At 39.3% G+C, this 27,571-nt stretch overlaps 2 protein-coding genes across 2 annotated transcripts in view; both read left to right on the forward strand.

Moving 5' to 3' along the window:
• Positions 1-5,742, forward strand: part of Atr (ATR serine/threonine kinase) — a 97,474-nt gene extending 91,732 nt beyond the window's left edge. Inside the window, 2 exon segments of the mRNA XM_051140721.1 lie at positions 4,001-4,106; positions 5,507-5,742. Coding sequence (XP_050996678.1) covers positions 4,001-4,106; positions 5,507-5,680 — 280 coding nt within the window. The 3' untranslated portion in view covers positions 5,681-5,742.
• A 2,974-nt stretch (positions 5,743-8,716) lies between these two features.
• Xrn1 (5'-3' exoribonuclease 1) overlaps positions 8,717-27,571 on the forward strand; it is a 98,348-nt gene continuing 79,493 nt past the window's right edge. The window contains exons 1-8 of the mRNA XM_051140745.1: positions 8,717-8,911; positions 15,241-15,473; positions 18,571-18,668; positions 21,261-21,370; positions 21,466-21,576; positions 23,783-23,865; positions 26,648-26,735; positions 26,820-26,988. Of these exons, the coding sequence (XP_050996702.1) occupies positions 8,837-8,911; positions 15,241-15,473; positions 18,571-18,668; positions 21,261-21,370; positions 21,466-21,576; positions 23,783-23,865; positions 26,648-26,735; positions 26,820-26,988 (967 nt within the window). The 5' untranslated portion in view covers positions 8,717-8,836. The remainder of the gene's footprint in view (positions 8,912-15,240; positions 15,474-18,570; positions 18,669-21,260; positions 21,371-21,465; positions 21,577-23,782; positions 23,866-26,647; positions 26,736-26,819; positions 26,989-27,571) is intronic.

The raw sequence follows: 27,571 nt of genomic DNA on the forward strand, positions 1-27,571 counted from the left end.
CTGATTACAAAGCAGTATTTCATTGTAGTTTTAACTTGCATTTTCCTAATGACCAGGAATGTTGAACATTTTGTTGTTGCTGTTTTTGTTTTTAATATTTATTTATTTATATATTATGTATACAGTGCTCTGCCTGCATGTACACCTGCAGGCCAGAAGAGGGCGTCAGATCACATTATAGATGGTTGTGAGCCACCATGTGGTTGCTGGGAATTGAACTCAGGACCCCTGGAAGAGCAGTCCGTGCTCTTAACCTCTGAGGCATCTCTCCAGCCCTCTTGTTTTTGCTTTTTGAGACAGGGTTTCTCTGTGTAGCCTTGACTGTCTTGGAACTCACTTTGTAGACCAGGCTGGCCTTGAACTCACAGCGATCCTCCTGTGGGATTAAAGGTGTGCGCCACCACGCCCAGCTGACCATTGGGGCTTTTGTTGTTGTTATTGTTCCCTTTTGTCATTTGTATATCATCTTTGTATAAATGTCTATTCAGACCATTAGAATATTATTTTTGCTATGTTACCTAGTCTGCCCTAAAACTCGTAGACTCAATCTGTCTTCCTGCCTTAGCATCCCCTAGTAGATAGAAGTATAGATGCCTTCTTTGCCTCGTTTTTTAACCATAATAATTCTTTACTTATTCTGGATACAAGAACCTTATGATGCATGATCAACAAATATTTTCTTTTTTTTTTTTTTTTTAATTAAAATTTTTTTATTTTGTGCGTATGGCTATTTGACTGAATATATGTCTGTGCACCACATGTGTGCTGGTGCCTGTGAAGGCCAGAAAAGGGATGTTTGATCCCTTAGAACTGGAGTCAGAGACAATTATGAGCTGCCGTGATAGCGCTAGGAATTTTCCTCTACAAGAGCAGCCAGTGCTCTTAACCACTGAGCCATCTCTCCAGGCTATTTTCTCTCACTTTGCCAATCCCCCTTCAGTCATAAGAGTTGGTTTGTTTTGGTGCTGGGGGCTTGAATCCAGGACCTTTAGTGTGTTAAATACACATTACTGCCAATCAGTAGCCCTAGCCAAAGTTTTAAATTTTGATAAAGTCCTAATTTATCTACATTTTCACTCTGGTTATTTTTGGTATCCCATGTAAAATAAAAAAAAAAAAAAGAATCTGTTCCATCCAAACTTGTGAGGCTTTCTATCTGTGTTTGTTTGGGGCTTTTTATTGTTATTTTTTGAATTGTTATTTTTCTACTTGTTTTATAGACTTAGCTCTTTTTTATCTTTGATCTGCTTTAAGTTATTTTGTGTGTATGGCTTGAAACAGGCATTCACTTCCATTCTTCTTCCTATACAAATACACTTGTCTTGGCAAATTTTGTTTGGCTTAAGACATGGTGTTAGTACTATGTAGCCCTGACTAAACTGGAACTCACTATGTGGACCAGGCTGGTCTTGAACTACAGAGATCCTCCCCCTTCCTAAGTGTTGAACTGGGATTATAGAAATATGTCACCACACCTGGGTACCATTTATTGTTGAGACTTTTTCCTACATTTAATTGTGTTTACTTTTTGTTGAATTGGTCACTTGGTTTTCAGTAATTCTAATGAGTTATATGTTAATGTGCCAACTACCGACTATCTTCATGACTCGAGTTTTATAATAATATTTGAAATCAGAAAGTATGAGTTTTGCTTGATTTGCCAGATTCCCTCATATGTCTTTTTGAGTTTTAAAGCCATCAGTTACTGCAGGAAGCCAGCTTTGATTTTGATAGGAGTAGCAATGAATTTGTAGTTATATTTGTAGTGTAGTGCCATCTTAACATTGTTTTCTGAGCTATAAATGTATGTTTTTTCATTTACTTAAATATTCATTAATTTTTTGAGACAGTGTTTTGACAGTGTTTAAATGTACAAGTCTTAACTTTTAAAAGTTAGTTTCCTGAAGGTAGAGCAGTGGCTCAGTGGTTAAGAACACATACTGTTCTTGTATCTGGTAAATTCCCATCACCCATGTCAAAAAGTTCACAACTGCCTGTCACTCAAGCAAAAGGAGAGCAAGGGGGTCTGATGCCTCTGGCCTCCTTGGGTACCGAGGGGCTTTTGGGGTCCCTCTTGGGGTTTAATAATAAAGACACAGAGACATCTGTACAGTGCAAGGCTGTTAGCCTGCTTTTCGAGGCAGTCCCTCAGCTACCCATCTAGCTCCACTCAGCCTCCCTGCCCTGCTCCTGTTCTGCTTCTGACCCCCTATCCCCACTTAAGCTCCAAACTTTATTTATCAAACGCTATTATCCTTTCTCATTAAAGAAAAAAATGCTATTAGCCTAGTGGGAGAAGCTCCACAGCTTACTCACTTTGACTCAGCAGCAGAACTGCATACACCCTGTCCAAGTCCATATCCATAGTGTTGCGTTTTGGCCAGAGAGAGGGCAACATGACCTTCCATGACCTTCACTACAGCAGCTTGCTTTTTAACATGATAATCTCAGAGAATCCTCTCTTGGGGCAGGTGAGGGAGTGACAAGCATTTGTATATCTTGCCAGCACCTGGAGCTGCCTGCACTGCAATTAGCAGTTGTGAATACAGGGACATAATTTCATAGCCAGTTGATGCAATATGTGTGCGGGTAGGTTACCCCAACATTTGGGCATTTGTGTGCACACAGATATCTTCAAGAGTTTGATTCCTCAGCTGGGATTGTTCAGTCCATAAGGCACTGCCTCACAAGTGTGAAGATCTGAGCTCAGCTCTCCAGAACCATGTAAAAGGTTGAGTGTTGTGGCAGCCACCTGTAAGAGATGGGAAGTGGAATCAGACCTACAGAGCAAGTCAGCCAGTGATTAGACCTTATCTCAGACAAAAGGTGGAAGGCACCTTAAGGCCAACCCTTGTGTTCTCCCCTCATGCATGACTTTTCTGTCAGTTTTGTTTCTGTTGTTAATTACTAATTTACAGAAGTATAGCTGCTCCTATCGTGGAGCATGCTGGGCTTCATATGTTCTAAGTAGTGACTGTGGTGGATACCTAACGGTTTCCCTCTGCTACAGCAACTCACCTGCAGATAGTGTTTGACTTCTTTCCAGATGTAATGCCTTTTCTTTTTTATCAGCCAATTGCTGGGTTTATTCAATATAGTGTATGGAGGAAGGGGAATTTTGTTCATCTTAGAAATAAGGCAGTTAGTCTTTCACTTTTAATTTAGTGTTGTACATATGGAGGCCAAAGGTCAGCATCAGCTGTCTTCATTAATTGCTTTCCACTTATTTTCTAATATAGGGACTCAATGAACATGGAATTCACTGATTAGGCCAGACCAGGCTGATCACTGAGCTACAGTCACCACCTATCTCCACCTTCTCAGTGGCTGAGTCACAGACATGCACTGCTGTTTCTGGCCTTTTACATGGGTGCTTGGAAATCTGAATTCAGGTCCTGAGGCTTGCACAGCAAGCATTTTACTGATTTAAGTTACCTCCCCAGTCCAGAAAGGCAAATTTTTAAAGCAGACCAGGCTGGCCTTGAACTCACACAGGGATCCACCTGCCTCTGCCTCCCGAGAGGCCACCACTGCCCAGCCAGGAAATACCTTTTGAAGTGGCTGAAATCTTAAATTAACCAAGGACAAGTTTCCCATAGGTGGTTGGAGTTGCTGTCTAGATCACAGAAGAAAGATGTGGGCTTAATCTGTATGGTAACTGAAGGTATTGTATATTCCTCGAATATGGTAGAGGATAAGTTAATATACTCATTTAATAGTTAACAGTATATATTTTGAGATGTCACACAGAATTCATTTTATTCCCCCCAAAACACCTGATTCCTTTCTACCTTACTTCTCTACCTTTCCTTTACTTGCCTCCTGTGCCCCCAAAATAATTTCACATAAGCTATCTGAAAATGTAGTATAATCCTATATTTTGTAATAATACTTTTATCTTCCTATTTTTCACTTATTCTTTTAAATATTGATTTTAGTAAGTTTTTTTTGCAAAGGTAATGAATGTATTATTACTACATTATATCTGTTTTAATTTTAGTGTCTTAAAGACTTTCCTGCATGATCCCCTTGTGGAATGGAGTAAACCAGTGAAAGGGCATTCCAAAGCACCACTGAGTGAAACTGGGGAGGTTGTCAATGAAAAGGTTAGTAAAATCTGCAGCATGCCTTGAGCTAATAGTTTCTATCTCTTTAAATCAGAACTGATTCCAGATATTATCGGTGACCAAAATTTTGATTACTCAGAAATCTAAAATTTGTTAAAAACCTCAGAGTTAACAGATAAACACTGAAGATTCTTTTTCAACCCACTCCACTTTTGCTACTTGGAATTCAACCCAAGGCCTTGTGTATGCTAAGTACATGCTCTAAGTAGTGTTAACAACCCAGGCTTCAACCCTCAGTCTGAAAAAAAATTTTTTTTCTATTTTCTTTCTTTTTTGTTGTGTTTTGTTTGAGATAAGGTTTCTCTGTGTTACTGTCCTGGACTTGCTTTGTAGACCAATCTGCCCTTGAGCTCACAGAGATCCACCTTTCTCTGCCTCCCTTAGTGCTGGCATTAAAGGTGCATACACCACTATGTCTGGCTCAAAAAATTTTTTTCTAGTAACACCATTCTCAAGTTTGTATTCTGATATGCTTTTTCTTAAGAGAAATAAACGGATTCCAAGTATTACTTAAAATTCCATCTGCCTGCACTAATGTAAATGTACTAGCCATTAGAACATCACCACCATTGTTGTAATCCTCACTTAAATAGTTAAGTGTGGAGGAATGCTGGGTGGAAGTAACAACTGTCAATAAAGCGCTGTTTAGCCAATCAGCTGGGCAGAAGGACAGGGAGTGGAAGGCAGGAGGACCTCCTGGAGGAGAGCTAGAAAGATTGTCTATTGAAGTAGAGTGACTGTTGACTGTATAGGAGGAGGACAAAGGGAGAATGGCTGGAGGAATATCTTAGTGCAAATGCTTGGGGTATGTGTATTATATATCAGTTTAGAATAGTTTGTTTACCATAGTTTAGGAGATTTGTATTAGTTTAGATTCTGCCCAGCATTGGGTTGGCAGCCTTGAAGTATGCTTCAGGCTGTGTCTTTTATTAGCAATCTTAGGCCAAACCGATACATTTTTTTAACCGATACATTTTTAATGTAACATTTAAGAACATTTCAAAATAGGTTGCTTCTTGTTTGCTTTATTTTGTTTTTTTCAGTGGAAGGGAACAGAACCCAGGGTCTCCTGTTTCCTAAACCCTCATTCCACCACTGAGCCCTCAAAACAGATGCTTTAAATTATTACCTTTCTGGAATTGTGATGTACAGAGTTACCTGGTGATTTTTTTAGTGCATAAACATGCCTAATTAGTAGATGGTAAGTCATTGTAAACATCAAAGTCAGCGTCTCCAGTTAGCTGGGTTTGTTTCATTGCTCAGGATATTGTTTAGTCATGCAGTGCTAACATTAAGTAGTGAGAAAAGTAGAAACTCCATATTATCAACATTACATGTTATTGGGTCTATAGCCTTAATGATTTTCTATATCTTTTTAGGCCAAAACCCACGTTCTTGACATTGAACAGCGACTACAAGGTGTAATCAAGACCCGAAATAGAGTAACAGGGTTGCCATTATCTATTGAAGGACATGTGCATTACCTCATACAAGAAGCTACTGATGAAAACTTACTATGTCAAATGTACCTTGGTTGGACACCGTATATGTAAAATTGCCTCAAAAATATACTAATAATCTAAAATTCATGTGTTATTAATCAGTGGTGTGTCTTTAATTCTAAAGTACAACATACATTTTATTTATAGTCTCATAGAAACTAATATTTCTTTTTTTTTTTTTAAAGATTTATTTATTCATTATGTATACAGTGTTCTGTCTGCACACCAGAAGAGGGCACCAGATCTCATTATAGATAGTGGTGAGCTACCATGTGGTTGTTAGGAATTAAACTCAGGACCTTTGGAAAAGGAGCCAGTGCTCTTAACCTCTGAGCCATCTCTTCAGCCCCCAAAACTAGTTTTTCTTTGTGATTTTTAACAGTATTTAAAATAATGGGTTCAATTCTTGAACATTGCTTTCTTAGTACCTGCTGTATATTCCAACTAGATAAACAGAACATCATATTCTCATGATTAAGAATAATGTAATTGCAAAGAACCAGCCAACCTAATTACATTTTACAGTTTTCATCTATTTCCTTTTCAGAGTTTTCAGGTTTCATTTGAACAGCAACAAAGTTATATTGCACTCATGTTGTGGGCAGGTGTTAGACTGGACCTGGACCTAGAGCTGCCTCTTCTGCACTGTAGGACATGACAGCACATCACCAAACCACTTCATAAAGTTCTGTAGATACGTGAAAATATGATCAAGGAAGAGAAACTCAAGAAACATGAATTTCAAGTCAGCTATGAATTAGTCATATTTTTTGTGAAACTGAAGATTTTTGTTTTGCTTTTATTGTTGTTGTTTTTGTTTTTTGTTTTCTTTTTGATTGTTCGAGACAGTGTTTCTCTGTGTAGCCTTGGCTGTCCTGGACTCGCTTTGTAGACCAGGCTGACCTAAAACTCACATAGATCCTCCTGCCTCTGTCTCCCGAGTGCTGGGATTAAAGGCGTGCGCCACCACACCCAGCTAATTCTAAAGTTTTTAATGTGTTTGTTTTCTGCACATTTTCTTGTAAATTAAAATGAAAAGAATTGCCAAGTCAAATGGAAAACTGCTAAATAGAACTCTGCCTTTTCCCCTATGGGTGAAAGTATAATGAGGTAAAACATAGTAAGCCACGAAGGCATGAATGTGAAAACTGAACATACCATTTCCTATTCAGAACTTAATGCCAACAGTAAAGGACAAGATAATTAGGAAATCTTTTTTTTTTTTTTTTTTTAATCGCCTATGTGTGCTTTTTACCCATTTTAATTTTTGGGGGGCACTTTTTTATTCATATAAATATATTTAAACTAGTTATTTGCATTGATGTATATTCATTGTACATAGTACTGGGTTACATCAGGATCATTTCATGTAAGTATATAATATACTTTGAACAAATTCTTCCCATACCTCCTGCTGATCACCTGCCTCAGTCTTTTTTTTTTCCTTCAACAGTTGTTTCTGCTTTCATGTCACATATACATACATGATTTTAAAGTAACGATATGAAATATAGGAACCATAAATGAAAGATAGTTTCTTTCTGAGACTGACTTAATTTACTTAATATGATGACCTCTACTTGCATCCATTTTCCATCAAATGATATATAAACTCATTCTTTACTAGTGAAAAAAATATATATATACATATATTACATTTTTTATATCCATTCCCCATATATTAAAAAAAAAAATTTCCAATACAAGGCTAATGTAATATTTTACATTCAGGTCAAGATCATATTGAATGCTTTATCATTAAATATTTCAACCTGGTTTTAAAAATCTAACGTGTATAAAGACAATGAGATTTGGAAACATTTTAAGAAGAAAGAAAGCAACTAGGCGTGGTGGCGCACGCTTTTAATCCCAGCGCTGGGAGAGGCAGGCATATGGCTGTGAGTTCGAGGACAGCCTGGTCTACAAAGTGAGTCCAGGACAGCCAAGGCTACACAGAGAAACCCTGTCACGAAAAACCAAAAAAAGAAAAAAGAAAGAAAGAAAGGTTCCTTTGACTAAAGATAGATGCTGTCCAAGTCCTAATCATGGAACAGGCAGTTTTAAAAGAAAGCATTAAGTAACTTCTGCAGTACTTATTGTAAGGAAAGTCACATAATGGTAGAGCCAAGTACAGAAATGCTCATGGTGGCTTTTGTCCTATTCAGTTAAGGCAGGTTCTTATGTAGGTGAGGAACTCCTGATCCTCCTGCCTACACACTAGGCTTTCATATGAGGATGGCCTTTAAATTCTGATTGTCCTATGCCTCCTAAGTGCTGGGGTGTATGGGCTTGCGTGGCACAATAGGTTTTCTGGGTTTTGTTCCTTTGTTTTGAAACAAGGTATCAAAAATTGTGAGTGAGGGGAGTAACCCAGAATCTTGAAATGCTGCAATATTACTCTTTTTAAAAACTCTTCTGTAGGTTCACATTACTCTGAGAAAGTAACTCCCCTCACAAACTAACCAGACCTTTTCCAGTCCTTGTTGAAAAATAGCGAGCTCAACAATTCCAGGAGGGCGAGCAAGTACAAGCCCCGCAGTACAAACACCCTCTCTTACGGTTTCTATTGCTGTGATAAACACCATAACCAAAAGCAACTTGGGCAGGGAAGGGTTTATTTGGCTTACACTTTGACATCACAGTCCAACATCAAAGAACTTGAAGACGCCATGGGGGAACGCTGCTTTCAGGCTTATTTACTCAGCCTTTCTTGTGTACCCCAGGACCACGGGCCCCGGTGTGGCACCAGCCCACAATGTGATGGGGCCTCCCACTTCGATCAAATATTCCTGCAGGCCAATCAGGAGGCAGCATTTTTCTTAGTTGACGTTCCTCTTCCCATTGACTCTGCCATGTATCAAACTGACATAAAACTAACACACTCTCCCAGCTGTCCCTTAAATGTTTGCATTCCGTCTGCAAGTCCACACCTCTACCACTTGGCATTTTAAAACTGAGCTCACCTAATGCAACAATCACGCCTCTCGCGCCGCCACCAACGAGTATAGAAGAGCAGCGCGGCAGCCGGATAGACAGGACGCCCCGCCCACCGGCACCGTCCTTCCCGTCTACGCCGGCGGTTTGCTCTATGGTCTGGAGGACCTTGTGTTGTCATCCTCCGAGCGACGGCCAGAGGCGGCAGCGTAGGCCCGGGCGGGGCGTTTGGTTTCGTTTCTGCAGCTACTGGAATAAGTGTTGACGGTCAAAATGGGAGTCCCCAAGTTTTACCGATGGATCTCGGAGCGGTATCCCTGCCTCAGCGAAGTGGTGAAGGAGCATCAGGTGGGTGAGCTCAGGCCGCGGCGCAAAAGGCGGGCCCGCGGGCCTCTCTAGGCAGTGGGACCTGAGCCTTCCAGCTGCCTGCCCTGCTGGTCAGCGGCCGGACAGGAGGAGGAGAGTCGGGCACAGAGGCTTGGTGGCCTCCAAGTGAGGCCGGTCCGAGGAGAGTGGTCGCGCCGGGAGCTTGTGGCAGGTCTGAGCTCCCCCTTGGGAGAGCCCTCCGAGACTTCCAAAGGAGCCTTAGTGGGAAGCCTTTAAATAAGCCCGTTCTGTCCTCCTGGGAGCTGCAGCTGACGCTTCGCCTTAGGCTGCGAGGCTGAGTGGGAAATCTTCCCGGGTCCATCGTCCCACGCCAAGCAACAGACCCGCGTACAAGCAATAACGTCCCTGTGGAGGAATCGCCGAGTACTCCAGACGTGAAGAGCTGCATTTAACCCCGACTCCTAGACCGGTTGATATAGCAATGGCTCGTATTTGTGATATCTTTTGATACATCTGTTAGCCCCCAGACAGTACCGACCCTCTATTGTCTAAACGAACAAAACGTTTAGTTGGAGCGCAGGGATGGGGGGCGATGTTTAGCAGCTTTGGTATGGCAGTAAGAACCCGAAACATTAATAATACTTCGTGTATAATGGCCCCACCACATTGTTTATGTGAGTTCTAAAAGTGTGTATTTGTATAGCTGTATATTGGAATATATTTGTGTGGTTGAATAACGGAGGAAAGACACCAAATGTTTTAATACATAACTAGACTTTGATAATTTAGTATGTCATATTGGGTGACTTTGATAATGACTTTGGTTTGCAGAAGGGGAAAAAAACCTCGTTTTTGAAATTTGTATAACGAATTGAATTATTTTTTGGTAAGTGCCACTGTATTAATACTGGATGCTGTCAGTTATATGGGGATTTTTGTTTTGATTTGATTTTGAAGGTACTTATAAGGTTAAAGATAGAATCCCGCTCTGGAAAAGATTCTTTTGATATTAAGTTCAGTGGAGCTTGGCATATTTTTTTAAGTTTATATAAAGTTCCAAAATGCTAGTTTGTCTTTCATTTATTTGAAACATAGGTTGAGGATTTAAAGAGTATTTAGTTCCAGGGAGAAGATTGAAAATTGAGACAATTTTTTTTCAGGATCTTTTTTTCCTCCCGGGATCTTTGATCAATAAATATTTGAAAGCACATAATATGTTCAACAACATTTTATTCTGTCCTCTTTGGCCACAGGTATTTATTTGGTTAAAATATCTTGTGTTTTCCATCCTGAGGAATTTGGTTGCAAAAACAAAACTGACGTGGACAGCAAGATAGATTTTGTGAAAGTTTTACAGTAGGTTGAAATTGAAAGTAAAGATTGCTGGGAGGGCAGAGGCAGGTGGATCACTGTGAGTTCAAGGCCAGCCTGGTCTACAAAGCGAGTCCAGGACAGCCAAGGCTAACACAGAAAGACCCTGTCTCGAGGGGAAAAAGAAAGAAAGAAAGAAAGGATTGCTTTAAAATTCAACATAAGTAAACTTTAAACCCTGGTGCGTCAGCAGGGCATGGTGTCCTACACCTGTAATCCCAGCACTCAGGAGGCAGAGGCTTACAGATCTCTGTGTTTAAGGCCAGCCAGTTACATAATGAGATCCTATCTCAAAGACAATGAACGAATAAATAAATAAGCGAATGAATAAATAGGAGGCAGAGATATGGCTCAATGGTTAAGAGCCCTGGTTATGAGGACCTGAGTTTGCTTCTGGCACCCACAATTGTTTGTAACTTTACTTGTAGAGCATGGTACACAGACACGCATGTAAGCAAAACACTCATACACATAAAAATAAATAAATACATAAATAGAAACTTGATGTATCAAAGTAATGTCTACACAAATATTTTATTAAAAAGAGACCAAAAGAGTGGTCCTATGAGAAAAGGACCCAAGCACCCACATAAAAGCTGTGGGTGACACAGAGCACCTGTAACTAGGGGACCACAGCCTTTAAGCCAGTCTAATAAAGCCCCTTGTGATATACAGCAATTCTGTCAGTTCTGTTCCTCTAGAGAAATCGAATGCAAGGCCAAGAGAAGAAAAGGTAAAAACTAAAAAGACTAAAAGAGGATTCAAATGCTGGAAATGCAGCTCAGTAGTAAAGAATTTGCCCACCGTGCTTGAGGCCCTTGTTTCTATCCCCAGCACCAGGGAAAAAGGTTTTCAGGAGAAAGTAGCAAATAGGAGTGATAAGGTAATATAAAGGCAAACAAGATAAATAACAGGTATTTCTGAAAAAGAAAAGGCAGCAGAAAAATGCTAAAACTATTATTAAAACCATATATATATGTATATATGTATATACATATATATATATATGCACGCACATGTTAAATACCACGTACCTGAGAATATTTATTCAGTTGACCAATAGTCTAACTAAAATTACAAGACTTCACCTAGAAAAAGAAAAGGGCTAGTACCTTTAGTCTGTGAATCCCTAAATGCAAAATAGCAACTTTGCCCCTGTTAGTGTCTCTGCAATCACTGAGGGGCAGAAGGAGACAAAATGAGAAACAGCATCTACCCATATGGGTTGAGGCAGGAGAGCAAGTTAGGAAATAAAGGGATGAATGGAAGGATTTCCCTCAGTCTTCTGGTTCTAATATTTACCTCTGCGGTCTGGCACACAGGATGTGTGGTATAACTAACCAGACCATATACAAAAGCTGTAACACCCACCCCTTTCTGAGAAGCATCACTGTCAGATCTGGTTTAAAAAAAAAAGGGGGGGGGGGTTAGTGAACTACTCCTTAAGTCCAGCCTCCTTGTGATCTTAGTGTATAAGTAAGGACCATTTTGGTCGGTGCTGTACTCCCTTCACCTACAAGCCTTCACGGTGTACTTAAAAAGCATCTCTTCAAGGACAAAATTCTAAAAGTAAGAAAAATACTACTAACCTTCTCTTAATATTCAAACTTAGCTGCTGAGTAAGTAGCTTCAACCCTCCATCCGCCTGTGTTGCCCTTCTCACAGTACCCACACTTGATTCTCTTCAAAAACCTATTTTCTTTCTGATTGATAAATAGTTAACTTTGCTTCATTGTCACTCATTATGAAATTTTCTCCTGTGATAGACAGAAAGGATCCAAATTCTGAGGACTCCTCAGGCTGCACTGCTGACAGAGGCCACATTGCTGGCCTGGCCTGTTGCCAGTGACATTCCATTTCACGGTGGATGAGCTGCTGGTGTGGTTTTAGAGTCAGTAGCACCCTCACTGAGAAGGAAGGAGATAGCAGTGGTGGTCAGGGCGTGGCTCCGTGGCATAGCACTTGACTAATATGCATGAAGCCCTGGGAGTAGCCGTTGCCTAACCTGCAGGAAGCCTTCCTTTTTAAAATCCACTACTACAAGCCTACTCACTCCTTTCTAGGCAGCTGTGCTCCCCTGAGGGTTCTCATAGGATGGATGTTCAGAAAGAAGGTAAACACATATTCATGACCTGTCTTGTTTACAAAAGAATACAATTAGCATCATAAATTCTTAGAGCTGGACAGCTATTTGATCTAGCACAGAGCTATTAAAATAGCTAAACTTTTAGGGCTAGAGAGAGAACCCTGTAGTGAAAAACGCGTGTTGTCTTTGCAGAAGACTCACATTCACGTCCCAGCACCCACATCCTCAGGAGGCTCACAACCACCTGTGACTCCAGCTCCAGATATCCCAACACCCACTTCTGGCTTCCATGGCACTTGCACACACAGGAATGTGCACACAAACACATTTTGAATTATTTTTAAGTCTTAAAAATAATAGATGAATTTTGTTAAATATTTACTATGAACTAAAAAAATTTTAATTTTTATATGTATGCATTTACTTATTTATCATAGTAGCAATCATTGTACTTTGGAGTTTTTGAGACACTGTCTCATGTAGCACAGACTGTCCTTGAAATTGCTATATACCATAGGATGACTTTAAACTTGTAATCCTACCTCCACCTCCTAAATACAGGAATTACTGGCATGTACCACCAGCCACACTATACCCAGCCACATAGAATTATCTACTTGGTTTTCGTAACTAAATCCTGAGAAAATTGAATCACAAAGACATTGTCAGTCAAAATAGTTGCAGAACCAATAAAGACTTGTATCTGAGACAACTTTTCTTGTTGGTCCTCCTGTATGAAACTTTTTTTTTTAGACAAGTTTTTCTGTGTAGCCTTGGCTGTCCTGGACTCACTTTGTACACTAGGCTGGCCTTGAACTCACAGAGATCAGCATACCTCTGCCTCCCCTAGTGCAGGGAGTCCAGGTGTGCTCCATCGTGCCCAGCTCTGTGAGAAACTATTTAGGCATTTTTTCATCTGGAACTGCAGTCTGCCAGTCTCCCAAACATTAGGATAACGGATATGAAGTACCTACTCAGCCATTCTATAGACTTAAGATTTAAAACAATATTTTTTACAGACACACACACACACACACACACACACACACTCACTCACTCACTCACTCACTCACTCACTCACTTTATTCTACCCTTAGACAGCTCAGACTGACCTTGAACTATTTGGCTAAGGAACCCTTTATTGTCCCGCATTTATTCTCCTAAAGAAATTGAAACATTTTGTATAAATTGTTTCACTCTCAAGAGTTTATAGTGAGGTTTCATTTGGGTTTTCAGATTCTTGAAGCAAATAGTCACAATTTAGCTGTTAGTTTCAGTTGAGCCTATTTGTTAAATATTACATTTAAAGACTTTTTATGTGGTGCTTATTTAATGCTATAAAGTAGGTATTTTAGATAAATGTTTGGCAATGTTTAGTGATTTAAAACTTGTTACCCTCAATCCTCACAAGGCATGCCATTTTTCAGTAATGAGAAAATATATTATTAACTGCACATGTTTACTAATTGAATTTAAGCTACTTTTCTTTTATTAATGTATAAAGGAGATTAGTTTGAAATCCTTCAATTACACTAGATAGAACTGGAGAGTTGCAGCATTTCAGTTCTCCGTTAGTGTACGTTTGTGTCATAGTGTTCACCCTACTGGCTTAGAACAAAGATAAATGAAAACCAGAGTCATGAAGATTGTCTATAAAAATAGCTAACAATGCTCCCGCACCCCTCCAAGCCCCACAATGACAGCTGAAGGCCAACTTTCCACTGTATCAGGTCAACTGTTTTGCCTCCGTTTTCAAGGAATCTAAGCTGTTTTTCCTTTTTTGTTTCTTGGAGTTTTTGGTTTTGGTTTTGTTTTTTTTTTTAATATTTATTTATTTACTTATTATTATGTATACAGTGCTCTGGCTGCATGTACACCTGCAGACCAGAAGAGGACATTATATCACATTATAGATGGTTGTGAGCCACCATGTGGGTGCTGGGAATTGAACTCAGGACCTTTGGAGGAGCAGTCAGTACCCTTAACCTCTGAGCCATCTCTCCAGCCCCCTTGGTTTTGGTTTTTTGAAACAGTTTCTCTGTGTAGCTCTGGCTGTCCTGGAATTCACTCTGTAGACAAGGTTGGCCTTGAATGCGGAGATCCACCTGCCTCTGCCTTCGAGTTCTGGGATCAAAGGCTTGCTCCAGCACTACCCTGTTTATAATCTAAGCTTTAAAAACTAATGTAACCAAGTAAATGGCTCTGTTGGAGTGAACCAAGTATAAAAGGCATTAAATTGCCTGTAAAACCTTTTATACTCTTTTATTAAGGCTTTTGATGTAATAGACATTATTTCTCATTTATACAGGAAATTGAGACTTTGAGATGCCATATAGCAAAAAGGGAGGAAGCTAATATTTTGAGTGCCATATTAAATGAGTGTTTTTTAGGCTGTTTTCCTTACTGTGAGGAAATAATCTATTTCCTCACAGTAAATTAGGTCAGGCCATTGGTACATTACATAATTACATAATTTGTCTTTTCATTGCTAGTTGTTCCTGTTTGCTTTCCTTTACCTACTTTATTGAATTATGACTATTTATTCTGGTTTTTAAAATATTTTTTAACTTTATATGTGTGTTTATGGTATGTGTGTCTGCATGTCTGTACATATGCACGTGGTGCCTGAGGAAGCCAGAAGAGTGCATTGGGTCCCTGAGGGCTGGAGGTGGAGGTGGTTGTCCACAGCCCCATGTAAGTGCTCGGATCCAAACCTGAGTCTCGGGAAGAGGACCGACCCCTTGAGTTTTTATATAAGCAAAATATATAACATCCTGGTTTGGTCCGATTTAGTTTAGTTTGGTTTTTGTTTTGAACCATTAAAGAATCACTTTTCCCAGGCATTAAAACAGTTGTAACTAATAATCCGGAACGTACTGTTTTTTCTTTTTAGATTCCAGAATTTGATAACTTGTACCTGGATATGAATGGAATTATACATCAGTGTTCTCATCCTAACGATGATGATGTTCACTTCAGAATTTCAGATGACAAAATTTTTTCTGACATTTTTCACTACTTGGAGGTATTGTTTCGAATTATTAAACCTAGGAAAGTATTCTTCATGGCTGTTGATGGCGTAGCTCCTCGAGCAAAAATGAACCAGCAGCGTGGGAGGCGCTTTAGGTAAATCATTTAAAATAGTTGACACAATACAGTGCATCTTCTGTTCATATTTGTTTTCCATTTAAATCCTCAAAGTAATTGGTATATTTCATACTTAATATCATACGCAACTTATCAAGTAAAGAACTAGTAATTTTTATGGCTCATGTCACAAAGCTTGTGTTGGGTTTCATATGAAGTCAGTGTTCTCAGTTACAAGGTTTCAAAGTTTGCTTTGATAATCTGGAAATAGATCAATCCTGGTTAGTCATACAGAGTGTACCAAGAGGTTATTCTTTTTTTCTTTTTTCGTGGGGGTGGGGTGGGGGTTTTTTGTTTTGTTATTTCTTTTTTTGTTTTGTTGTTGTTGTTGTTGAGACAGGGTTTCTCTGTGTAACCCTGGCTGTCCTGGACTCACTTTGTAGACTGGGCTGGCCTCGAACTCATATCAATCCTCCTGCCTCTGCCTCCCCAGTGCTGGGATTAAAGGCATGCGCCTGCCATGCCCAGCTCCCAAGAGGTTATTTTAATGACAGCGATTCAGCAAACCTCTATTGAATGACCAGCTCTTAGTCTAGACGCTGATTTAGAGTAAATGTGAACCCTAATTGGGCAGTAAGACAAATGAGATTAGAAGGTGATGACAGACTCTGGAGAGTTCAGTGAGGAACTTGGCATTATTAGCACCACTGTGGAGAAGTAAAGGGGTCAGCGATTAAAAAAAAAGAATCTTAAAATCAAAATCCTGGATGTGTAGACCATGTCTACATAACAGTAAAGTCGGGCTCCAGACCCGCTTGGACGTGTCCTATGTACAGAGTGTTTGATGATCTGTAAGCAGAATGAAAGGCTCCTTTAGTCATCGTGGCAGGACAAAGAACAGCAGAGTATCCCTGAGTCAAATGTGACCGCTGTCTTAGAGAAACTTCCAGCAAGACTAAGGAGAGGATGCCAAAGAGTACTGATTAACTATTTTGGAAAAAAAAAAAAAAAAAAAGAGTCAAAAAATATTGAAAATACTGAGGCCCTTAAATCCAAAGGCCTTTTTAAATCCAAAGTTTAGATTTCCAAGGACTACTTAAAGACTTGACTTAATCAGAATTTCCAGGCATAGGGAAACTACTTATACTAGGCTGCCATGATACTTATAAACTAGTTTTAGGTGATCGCTAGCCTAAAAGATCATATTAATTTGCTGATGGTGAGTGCCTTTATTCCAATATTCGTGAACATAGGTGGGCAGATCTCCATGAGTTCAAGGCCCGGCTAGCCTGGTCTACATAGAGAGTTCAGCCACCAGAGGGGATCAGTGTATCCTAGGTTTGTCCACAGATCTGCATTAGACAAAATAGAGACCCCGCTCCTTGCTTCTTGGTACCTGCCGTGTTGCTAAGTCCTGGAGCCTCCTCTTGTCGTTCTTCCCCCGCAGCAGCCCTAGAACCTCAGCTGTCATGTTGGTCTCATCAGACATCCAGCTTCCCAACGCTTGTGGAGGTATCTAACTAACAAAAAAATCAACTCATTCCCAGCAACTACAGGAAGCTGCCAGCTCTGTTTGTCTTTAACTTCGTGACCTTTTCAGTATCAGAGGTATGGAAGACTACTGGCTAGGGAGTGAGGGCCAGTCAGTTGTAACTACCACAAACATTAAGTGCTAGGCTGCCGCACAGAGTCCCACGTTTCCCAGAAAGTCCCCAGCACGTCATACTGTTTAATGCTCGATGTCTTAGCTCTGAATCTGCCTTTTAGGCTTATGTCCTACTCAGTCTGCACTGCTTCCTCCACCCACAGCAAGTAGCGGGGCTCATTCTTCTTTCTTTCTGGAATTTCTCTTCCCATGAATAGCTTTGCTCTGTTTGTGCCATGTTGGACTCTTGTCATCTTCCCTTTCTCTGCTCCTTTTTTCTTAAATTATCAGTAAATGAAATTCCTTGACAACTGGGCATGATGAAACATGCCTTTAATCCCAGCATTCTGGAAGCAGAGACAGATAGATCTCTATGAATTCAAGACCAGCCTGGTCTACAAAGCGAATTCCAGGATGACCAGGTTTGTTACACCGAGAAACCCTTTCAAAAAACAAATCAAAACAAACTAACAACAACAACAACAACTTCCTTGAGTCTCTGTCCTGAGCCCCAAGTGATCACATCCAATGACTTTGATTACTGTGTGCTAATGACTTCCAAATGTATCTTTATGGTGTTTTTCCCACTCCCAAGCTCCTTTTTATTGAACTACTTGCTAAATGCCTCCTTTTGGATAACCCAGATACCAGAAGGTTTTCCATTTTCGGAACTGAATTCATCTTCCCTGAAGCAACCTTTTTTCAATTTCTGATTTCCATACTGTGTGATTAGCAGCCCCAACCCAAGTCTAAGAGTAATTTGGACTACTTCTTGTCATTCCTCACTTCTACAAGCTATTTATACTTGTTTTCATCATTTTTTTTAAAAAATCTAGTATCTCAGAGTGGTGTCATTATCTTTACTTATTTTATAGTCTTTTCTATATTGCAGCTAAATTAAACATAGCTATTTAATATTCCCTCTCCTGTAGAGTGTAATCTTTAAAGCCTGGAATTATCTTTGTTATATTTTTACGTATTCATAATTTACTAATAAAATATTAAAATAATTAAATATAGCAAACATAATTGACACTCAAAGCTTTCAAACTTGTTTCTGAAATAAATTTTCTATATACTTATGTTAAAATTACTTAAGTGTTTATAATGATTTATGTGCTTTTTACTACTTTAATGTCGAGCTTTTATAGTCTTCACATTTTAAAAAAGCTCAATTCTGTAAGTAAAAGAAAAGAATTCCCAGGCTTTTTCATTTCTATTATAACTATTTTTAAAATTTTACCCTGATGTGGTCACAGATACACCAGCACTGGGGAGGCCTAAGTAGCCAGATCTCTGTGAGTTCAGGGCCAGCCAGGGCTGCTATGCTACACAGAGAAACCCTATCTCCAAAAGAAAAAAAAAATTTACAGTCTTGAACCATAAGGTTGGCAAATTAGTGTTTTATTTATAAAACCTTCTAAATAATGTTTTGTATAAAATGCTTATTTTCTAGGAAATGTCAGCTATTTTTTCTCTTTGACTTTTAAGGTCAGCCAAGGAGGCAGAAGACAAAATTAAAAAAGCAATAGAAAAGGGAGAGATACTTCCTACAGAAGCCAGATTCGATTCCAACTGTATTACGCCAGGTAAATTAGCTGAGAGACATTCAAAAGACTTAGGATAGAAATTGAGCTTTTTCTAACATGTTTTTGTGTCTAGACTATTTGTCCTTAGGCTCTCAGTAGTCGTGTTTTCCCATTTGTGTATACTCATGAGACAATCTGCCTCATCATGTTGGTTGTGAGTGTTCCTATAAAGACCCACTGGAAGGTTTTCGGATGTGGATAAGCAGATGTGGAGCGGACTTTGCCAGCTACATAGAGCTCCTGACTGGAAGGCACTCACAGGGGCTTTCAGTTTACTCATTGACTGCGACTTACCAAGTTTCAGGATGAGAAACCCATTCTTTTAGTCCAGAGAGTTTATTCTTCCACCTCCCCAAGGAAACTAGGATTTCTGTGACTTGAAGAAAAATAGGGCAGATGAAATGGCTCAACAGATACAGGCACTTACTGACCAGCCTGATGACCTGAGTTCAGTTCCCAGGACCTACATGCTGGAGGAGAGAACCAGCAGCTCTGCAGGTTGTCTTCTACACGCATGCGCGCACGCGCGCGCGCGCGCACACACACACACACACACACACACACACACACACACACACACACACACATAAATGTAAAAGAAATAATAAAATTTTTGTTTAACTTAACTTTATATCACCCTATTTGATACACTTTAGGGAAGGAGTTCACTGCATCATTATAGTCCTTTATTTTGAACAAAAATCTTAATTGTAACATTTTAAATTCCATACAAACTAGTAATTTTATTTTTTAAGTGGCTTAGATATACATTGCTCAATTTACTAACCAGTTTTCTGAATATAATTTAAAATTGTATTGCCTTTGGCTATTAATCATCTGACATTTTTTATGTCATAATCACTGTTTACTCAGTTTCCAGATTTAAAATAATTTTTTATGTTAAGAACAGTAGTTACTGGGGCTACAGAGGTGGCTCAGTGGTTTAAAGCTCTGATTCCTCTTGCAGAGGACCTGGGTTCGATTCCCAGCACCCACACAGTGGCTCCCAGCCTTCTGTGACTCTAGTTCTAGAGGATCAGATGCCCTCTGTTGGCCTCTAAGGACACTGCATGCATGTGGTGCACAGACATATGTTCAGACAAAACACTATATACATACATAAATAAATATTAAACTATTAGAGCATAGCGGTTATTGTGATGAGAGCTCACTGAGTGGAGTACTTGTCACACAAACATAAGGACCCAGCTGGGCTGTGGTGGCACAGGCCTTTAATCCCAGCACTTGGGAGGCAGATTGATGTGAGTTCGAGGCCAGCCTGGTTTACAGAGCAAGTCCAGGACAGCCAAGGCTACACAGAGAAACCCTGTCTCAAACAAACAAACAAAACAAAAAACCATAGGCCCCAAGTTTAGTTGCCAGCACCCATATAAGAAGTTGGGCCTGGTGGTGCATACTTGCAATCTTAGTGCTGGGCAGATGAGACTGAAGGATCGCTGGGGCTTACCAGTCAACATGGTTTGCCTGCTTAGTGAGTCCCAGGTTCCAGTGAAAAATCTGAATCTCAAAAGATAAGGTGGCTGGGCAAGGGAGCACACAGCTTTAATTCCAGTCAGTACTAAGGAGGCAGAGGTAGGAGGATCTCTGGGAGTTTTAGGTCAGCCTGATCTACATAAGAAGTTCTGAGTCAGCCAGGGTTATATCAAAACCCTGACCAAAACCTAAAAAACCAAGGGGAATGTATCTGAGGAAGAGCCAATCACAGCTTGTCCTTTGGGCTCCACATAAACACATACTTCAGCATGAGCCCGTATGCACACATACAAGTAGTTGTAGGAGTGGGAATATATACTTTATTTCATTTCCTATGCATGAGCTCCTGGGTTCAATCCCTAACATAGCATAAGTCAGGTATGGTTGTGTGTGCCTGTAATCCCAGGACGTGGTAACTACCGGCAGAGGATCAGAAGTGTAGGGTTATCCTTGGCCCATAGTGAGCTCAAGACTAACATGGACTACAGACCCAGTCTTTAAAAAGAAAGCAATCTTAGTTATTAATAATATACATTAACAATAATGATTATTATCGGCAATCTGATTAAAGCTACATGTCCTATAAAAATGCTTCAAGATGGAAAACAACAATTCAATGGGTAAAAGCTTTTGCCACACAAACTGACCTGAGTTCAAAGCCCAGAAACCATAGTCAAAGGAAAGAATATACTCCCGAAAGCTGCCCTCCACCCTCATATGGTATGCAAATACCAACCCTCACACATCACACATCATACACAGACAAATAATACGAAAAAGCAAGAATGTGCTTAGGGATCCAGCGCAAACATAGGAAATGGGAGTTTATTAAAGTTCCAACTGCTCTTAGTTAAAATACTTCAAGCACAATCTGTAGACCATGTAAAACCCGTGACTTTACCTTTGTGGTGTCGACTATGACATTTGCAGCATCAGAGATAATTGCTGGCGACACAGCATGCTACTTGCATGCAAGGTAAAGAAAAGAACTTTGGGCTTTCTTTGAAGGTACTGATTATATGTTATTACTGGGGACTTAACTGTGTTTGCTATTTTTATCTCTTTCTCACATTAACCTTTTAAAACTTTTATTTATAGGGACTGAATTCATGGCCAGGTTGCATGAACATCTGAAGTATTTTGTAAATATGAAAATTTCCACAGACAAATCATGGCAAGGTGTTACCATCTACTTCTCAGGCCATGAGGTTATCAATTTTATAATCTAAGGAATTTTTAAAAGTTTATGTAATACTTTGAGACATAGCATATTACCAACTTCTTTTTTAAATATTATGTTTAGACTCCTGGAGAAGGAGAGCATAAAATCATGGAATTTATCAGATCCGAGAAAGCAAAGCCAGATCATGATCCAAACACCAGACATTGTCTCTATGGCTTAGATGCTGACTTGGTAGGTATAACACTTACTGTCGTTGTAAGCTTGTGTCATGTGCTAAATACTGGAGAGATGGAGTTTTAACACAAAAAGTTTACTGGCTGTGACATTGAATACAAAAAACAATCATTATTGCATGTGTCATTATCTAAGTTCTAATAGAATTGAGAAAAGAAGCTTTCTTTGTTTGTTTGTCATAGATTATGAATAACTGATCTAAGTAGATAGAGATGAGTAACTCTAGTTCCATTTTTATTTTTAAGAGCTCTCTTTTAAAATAAGATATTTATTTACTAATCTATTTTGTATATATGAGTGCCCTATCTGCGTATTCACCTGTATGCCGGAAGAGGGCATCAGATCCCATTATACATGGTTGTGAGCCACCATGTGCGTGCTAGGATTTCAACTCAGGACCTCTGGAAGAGCAGACAGTGCTCTTAACCACTGAGCCATCTCTCCAGATGTAACCTTAGTTCAATGAGTATACTACTGGAAAGCAAATGCTAAAGTTAGTGAAAGAGGACTGTCTTACTTAAGGTCGTGAATACCTCCTAATTCCCAGCTCATGCCTCAAATACCTTTCATACAACTATTTTGCCTGCATGTATGTATGTGCAGCACATGTGTGCCTGGTGCCTGAGAAGGGCATCAGATTCCCCTGGAACTGGAGTTAGGCATGGTTATGAGTTGCCCTGTGAGTGCTTGGAACTGAACCCAAGTCCTTCGCAAAAGCAATAAGCTCTCATTGACTGCTATGCCATCTCCTCAGCCTCCTATCAGAGAAAATTTCATACTAACCAAAAACTAGACAAACAAGCTACTATAATGACCTTCCTTATACCCTTAAGTTTCCTTAAGGTTTCTTTGTTTAGTTTGGGGTTTGGTTTGGTTGAGACAGGGTTTCTCTGTGTGGCTTTGGCTTTCCTGGACCTCACTCTGTAGGCCAGGGTAGCCTCAAACTCAGAGATCCTCCTGTCACTGCCTCCAAGTGCTGTGATTAAAGGTGTGCACCCCAACACACAGCAAGTTTTTTTCTCCCAAGATACAGTTTTTCTGTGCAGTCCTGGCTGTCCTGAACTCACTTTGTAGACCAGGCTAACCTGGAGCTGAAAGAGATCTGCCTGCCTCTGCCTCCCCAAGTGCTGGGATTACAGACGTGCCCCACTGCACCCTGCCGCAGCAAGTTTGCTTAACTAATGTAGTCGTTGGCCTCTTTTCTCCCAAGCTAGGTCACTGAAGCAAATCCCACACACTGTTATCACTTAATAAATCCATATTTTCATAATGTTGCTGTAAACAAGTTTTAAGGCACTTAACCACAATTACCACACTATAACAATAATTGTTTAACATTTAAATAACTACATCTCTTTTTTTTTTCCCCATTCTCCTTTATTCCATAAACACCTAGTTACAAGTTGCACAAATCATTTCTTTTTATAAAGGCAGAGAAGGGTATAGGAAAGTGTTTTGTGACGTTGCGGGTGGGAGAAGGGGCAAAGAGTTGGGAATTAGTCCATTCCTTCCACAGCCCTGCAGGACCATGGCATCTGCAGTGGGGCTCTGAGGACCCAGGGGAGCTGAGGGATGGAGATCCCTAAACCCAGAGCTCATCCCCCAAAAACCTTCAATGTGTGGCAGGGGTTCAGGGAAAGATGAGGCGGCTTGGAAATGGAGCACATCTCTTGATTGCCTTGTTTCCTTTTGTTTTGTTTTTGATTAAGAATGTAATTAAAATAAGCAATATGTATTGCCAGTGGTTCACATGTTTCACTAGACTTTTGAGTTCTTTTTTGAGAGTAGGATATATGGGGGAAAAGTGCCCTTTTGCATTTTGGAATGACCTCTAAACATCCTGTGTATTTATTTAGCTAGCATGGAAAAGTTGCTGCTTCTGACTTCTACTCAGAAGAGGGAGGAATATGTGAAAATGCAGGGGAAGTTCTGTGATTAGGGGAGAAGTGGAGGATTTAGTGCCAATGACAAGGCGCATGGGCTGGAAGTGAATGTAGTTTTATAAAGTATACTCTCTTGAGTCTATCTATACCCTGCCATCGGATCATATTTTGATAGCTGTATATTTTATTTTAATTTTCACATTTTGACTTTTAAATTATTCTCTGTATAGAAATTGTATTCTCTGTATAGAATTGCTTTTGTACACCTAATGGTATGAACAAAAGTAGAATAGAAATGTTTCATAATTATTTTTCAACAGATCATGCTTGGATTAACAAGTCACGAGGCACATTTTTCTCTCTTAAGAGAAGAAGTTCGGTTTGGTGGGAAAAAAACACAAAGGTAAATTAGATGTTGGAAGAAAGAACAAAGCAAGGCATGTCTAGTAATCCCTTAACCGATGGTTATGCAAGTATTTTCTCCTAGTCCATAGATGCCTGTTTTGGCGTAGGTCAGTTTATCTTCCCCTTTTATTGCCTATGCTTCTGGTGTCTTAGAATCCAAGAAAACACTGCCAAATCTAATGTCATAAATGTTACTCCTATGTTTTATTCTAAAAGTTTTATGGAGAGGTTTTTTTTGTTTTGTTGTGTTGTGTTTTCTTGGTTTTGTTGTTTTTGTGTGTGTGTGTGTGTGTGTGTGTGTGTGTGTGTGTGTGTGTGTGGTTGTTGTTTTGGGTTTTTGGTTTTTTGTTTGTCTGTGTGTTTGCTGTTTGGAGCTTTTGTTATTTTGCTGACCTGGGCTGGAACCCAGTGGTGAGCAGTGAGCTGCTGAGCTGTGCTTCAGCCTAAGTTACGTAGCTTTAACTGACACAGTCAGGGTGCTAATCCATTCTCAATTACTATTTGTAAAGAGTATAAGATAAAAGTCCAACTCCATTTTTTGTATATAGAAACTCAATCTTGCTGTCACTATTTTTTGAAAAAACTGCCCTTTACCTATTGAAAGTTTTGGTTCCTTGTTGAAAATCATTTGCTCATGTATGCAAAGTTGTATTTCTTGTGTTTTCTACTTTATTCCTTGGTCAAATTATATTATTACTGGTATACTCATATAGATTTTAATGTAGTTAACATTGAAATCAAGAAGAATGAAACCCCAATTTTATTCTGTTTTCAAGAGTATTAGTATATTTAGGGTCACTTGAAAAGTTGGAGTTTTTTTTATTTCCTTTTTTTTTTTAAGAATAAGTTTTTCTATTTTTTGTGAAAAAACATAATTGAGATTTAGGATAGCTTTAAGAAAGATTTAAGAAATCTGTAAATTTTTAAAAAACATCTTGATATTGCATCTTCTAATCCATTAGCACATGTTTTGTGTCTCCTTTTAATTTCTTTTTCTTTTTTTCCTTTTAATTTCAGCAATATTTTGTCGTTTCCCTGGTATAGCTCTTTGATTAAGTTTATTCTTAAGTACTTAACCCTTCTGGGTATCATTTGTATATGGGAACATGTTTTCCAGATTTATTTTATTTTATGTGCGTGAGTGTTTTGCTTACATATGTTTGTGGGCTCCACATACATGTGTGGTGCCCATCGAGGCCGGAAGAGGATGACAGATCCCATGACTAGAGTTACAGATGGTTATGAAGCACCGTATAGGTGTTGGGAACTACACCCAAGTCCTTCAGAAGAGCAGCCAGTGCTCTTAGCCACTGAGCTGCCTCTCCAGCCCATGCAGTAATTTTCTTAATTTTCTTCTGGTTTGTCCTTTGATGGTGTACACAACTACTGCCTGTCTTGCTCGCTGCAGATGTGTTGTTGGTTTATTAGCACTAATATGTTTTTATGTAGTCTATGGAGTTTTCTGTATGTAGAATCACACCATCTAAAAACAGTTGAAGTTGTACTTATCCCTTTCCAATTTTAATTCCATTTCTTTATCTTTCCTGCCTCATTGCCCTGGCTAGGAGTTAAAGAACAGTGTTGAATAGCTATGGTGTGTTGAATAGCTGTGGTAAAGTAGGTATCCTTGTCTTATTCCTGGTCTTAGGAGTAATGTTTTTACTCTGTAATGTTAATTATTTGTTTTCATAAATGTCCTTTGCATATTAAGGAAATTCTTTCTATAGCTTTCTCTCTCCCTCCCTCTCTCCCTCCCTCCCTCTCTCCCTCCCTCTCTCTCCCTCTCCCTCCCTCTCCCTCCTTCTCTCTCCCTCTCTCCCTCTCTCTCTCTCCCTCTCTCCCTCTCTCTCCTCTCTCCCTCTCTCCCTCTTTCTCTTTGAGAATATGTTTTACATTCTGTTTGTGTGTTTATATGTGTGTTGGGGGGATAAGAATGAATGTATCTGTGTGCGTACATGCCATGCAGCAGGACAGCCTGCAGTAGGCTCTTCTTGTGCCATGTGGGCTTTAGAGATCAAACTCCAGTCATCAGTCCTAAGAGCAAGCATCTTTGCCCACTGGACTTCTTCTAGCCCACACTCTCTAATTTTGACACTGTTTCTTTCTATAAGCCAGGCTATCCTAAAACTCCCTCTGTGTACAGCAGCCTGGCCTCAAACTCATTATCCTTCTGCCTCTGCCTCCTGAGTACGTGTATTCCTGGTGTTATCATGGGAGAGTGTTTGATATTGTTCAATGATTTTCTGCAAGATTATCATGGAATCTTTCAACACATCATTCTATTCATATGCTATATGATACTGGTTTTCTTATATTGAACTACCCTTACATTCTTCCCATGAATCCTGCTTATATGTTATCTATTTAAATATGTTACACTCTCCTAATATTCTTCTTTATAGCTAAACTTGGAGTATAAGCCAATATAAAAGTCCATCCAATGCAGGAGATAAGCTATATTGCCTAAATTCAAAACTGTGCGCACAACCCCCACTAACTTATACACTTCCTACAATAACCAGCAGTAAGTGGGGACCGACCACACTCTTTTCTTATATGTATTGTGTATTTAGACTTTACGAATTCTTAAGTGTCCATCCACCAAAAGTATAATGTAAACCTATTATTTTGAACTTATCATTAGGATTACATTCTCATATAATTATATATAAATTAGTTGCTTTAAATATAACAATTATCTCTTAATGATAATTTTTACTTAACCATTGCTGCATTTTTATAGTTGGACCACTCTGTTTTGATCACTTGACTAATTACAGGGTATGTGCACCAGAAGAAACGACGTTTCACCTCCTACACTTGTCTTTAATGAGAGAATATATTGATTATGAATTTTCAGCATTAAAAGTAAGTGTTAATATAGCTATGGACCATAGTTTTTTGCATACAGAAATTTCTTTAGGATTTCACTTTGTTCTCCATTTGCCGTAGGAAAAGATCACATTTAAATATGATATTGAAAAAATTATAGATGATTGGATTTTGATGGGATTTCTTGTTGGCAATGATTTTATCCCTCATCTACCTCATTTACATATTAATCATGATGCACTGCCTCTTCTCTATGGAACATATATTGCTATTCTGCCAGAACTTGGAGGTAAGAGTGCTTCACTGGTAGTTTAGTGCTCAGTTATTAGATTACTGCATGCATAACTACAAGGGGGAGACACTGGAGGTCTCATTTTCAGTGGTTGCTAAAGTGACTACACACGTTAAGTGACTAACCTCACTAGCTCTGACCTCTTTTTTTTTTTAATAATTGAATTTTATTTCCTGTGCATTATTATCTTGCCTGCATGTATGTCTGTGTGAGGGTGTCAGATCTTAGAGTTAGAGGGAATTGTGAGCTGCCATGTGGGGGCTGGGAATTGAACCCGGGTCCTTTAGGAAGAGGAGTCAGTGCTCTTAACTGCTGAGCCATCTCTCGAGCCCCGACTCAGGCATCTTAAAAAAGCCAGCAGACCTCATTGATTTCACTTCATTTTGTTCATATTTCATTACAGAAATCCAGTTGTTCTAAATATACATTAAAGTTTTCAATATAAGCCAAAACAGTAAAAATCGGAAGTTGGCAAAAAAAATTTCTCTAAATTACAGGACATTGTTGTTGTTGTTGTTGTTGTTGTTGTTGTTGTTGTTGTTGTTGTTGTTCCTTTCTTTTTCTTTTTGAGGCAGAGTCT

This window comes from Acomys russatus, chromosome 32 (genome assembly GCF_903995435.1).
Source record: "Acomys russatus chromosome 32, mAcoRus1.1, whole genome shotgun sequence".
Lineage (NCBI taxonomy): Eukaryota > Metazoa > Chordata > Mammalia > Rodentia > Muridae > Acomys > Acomys russatus.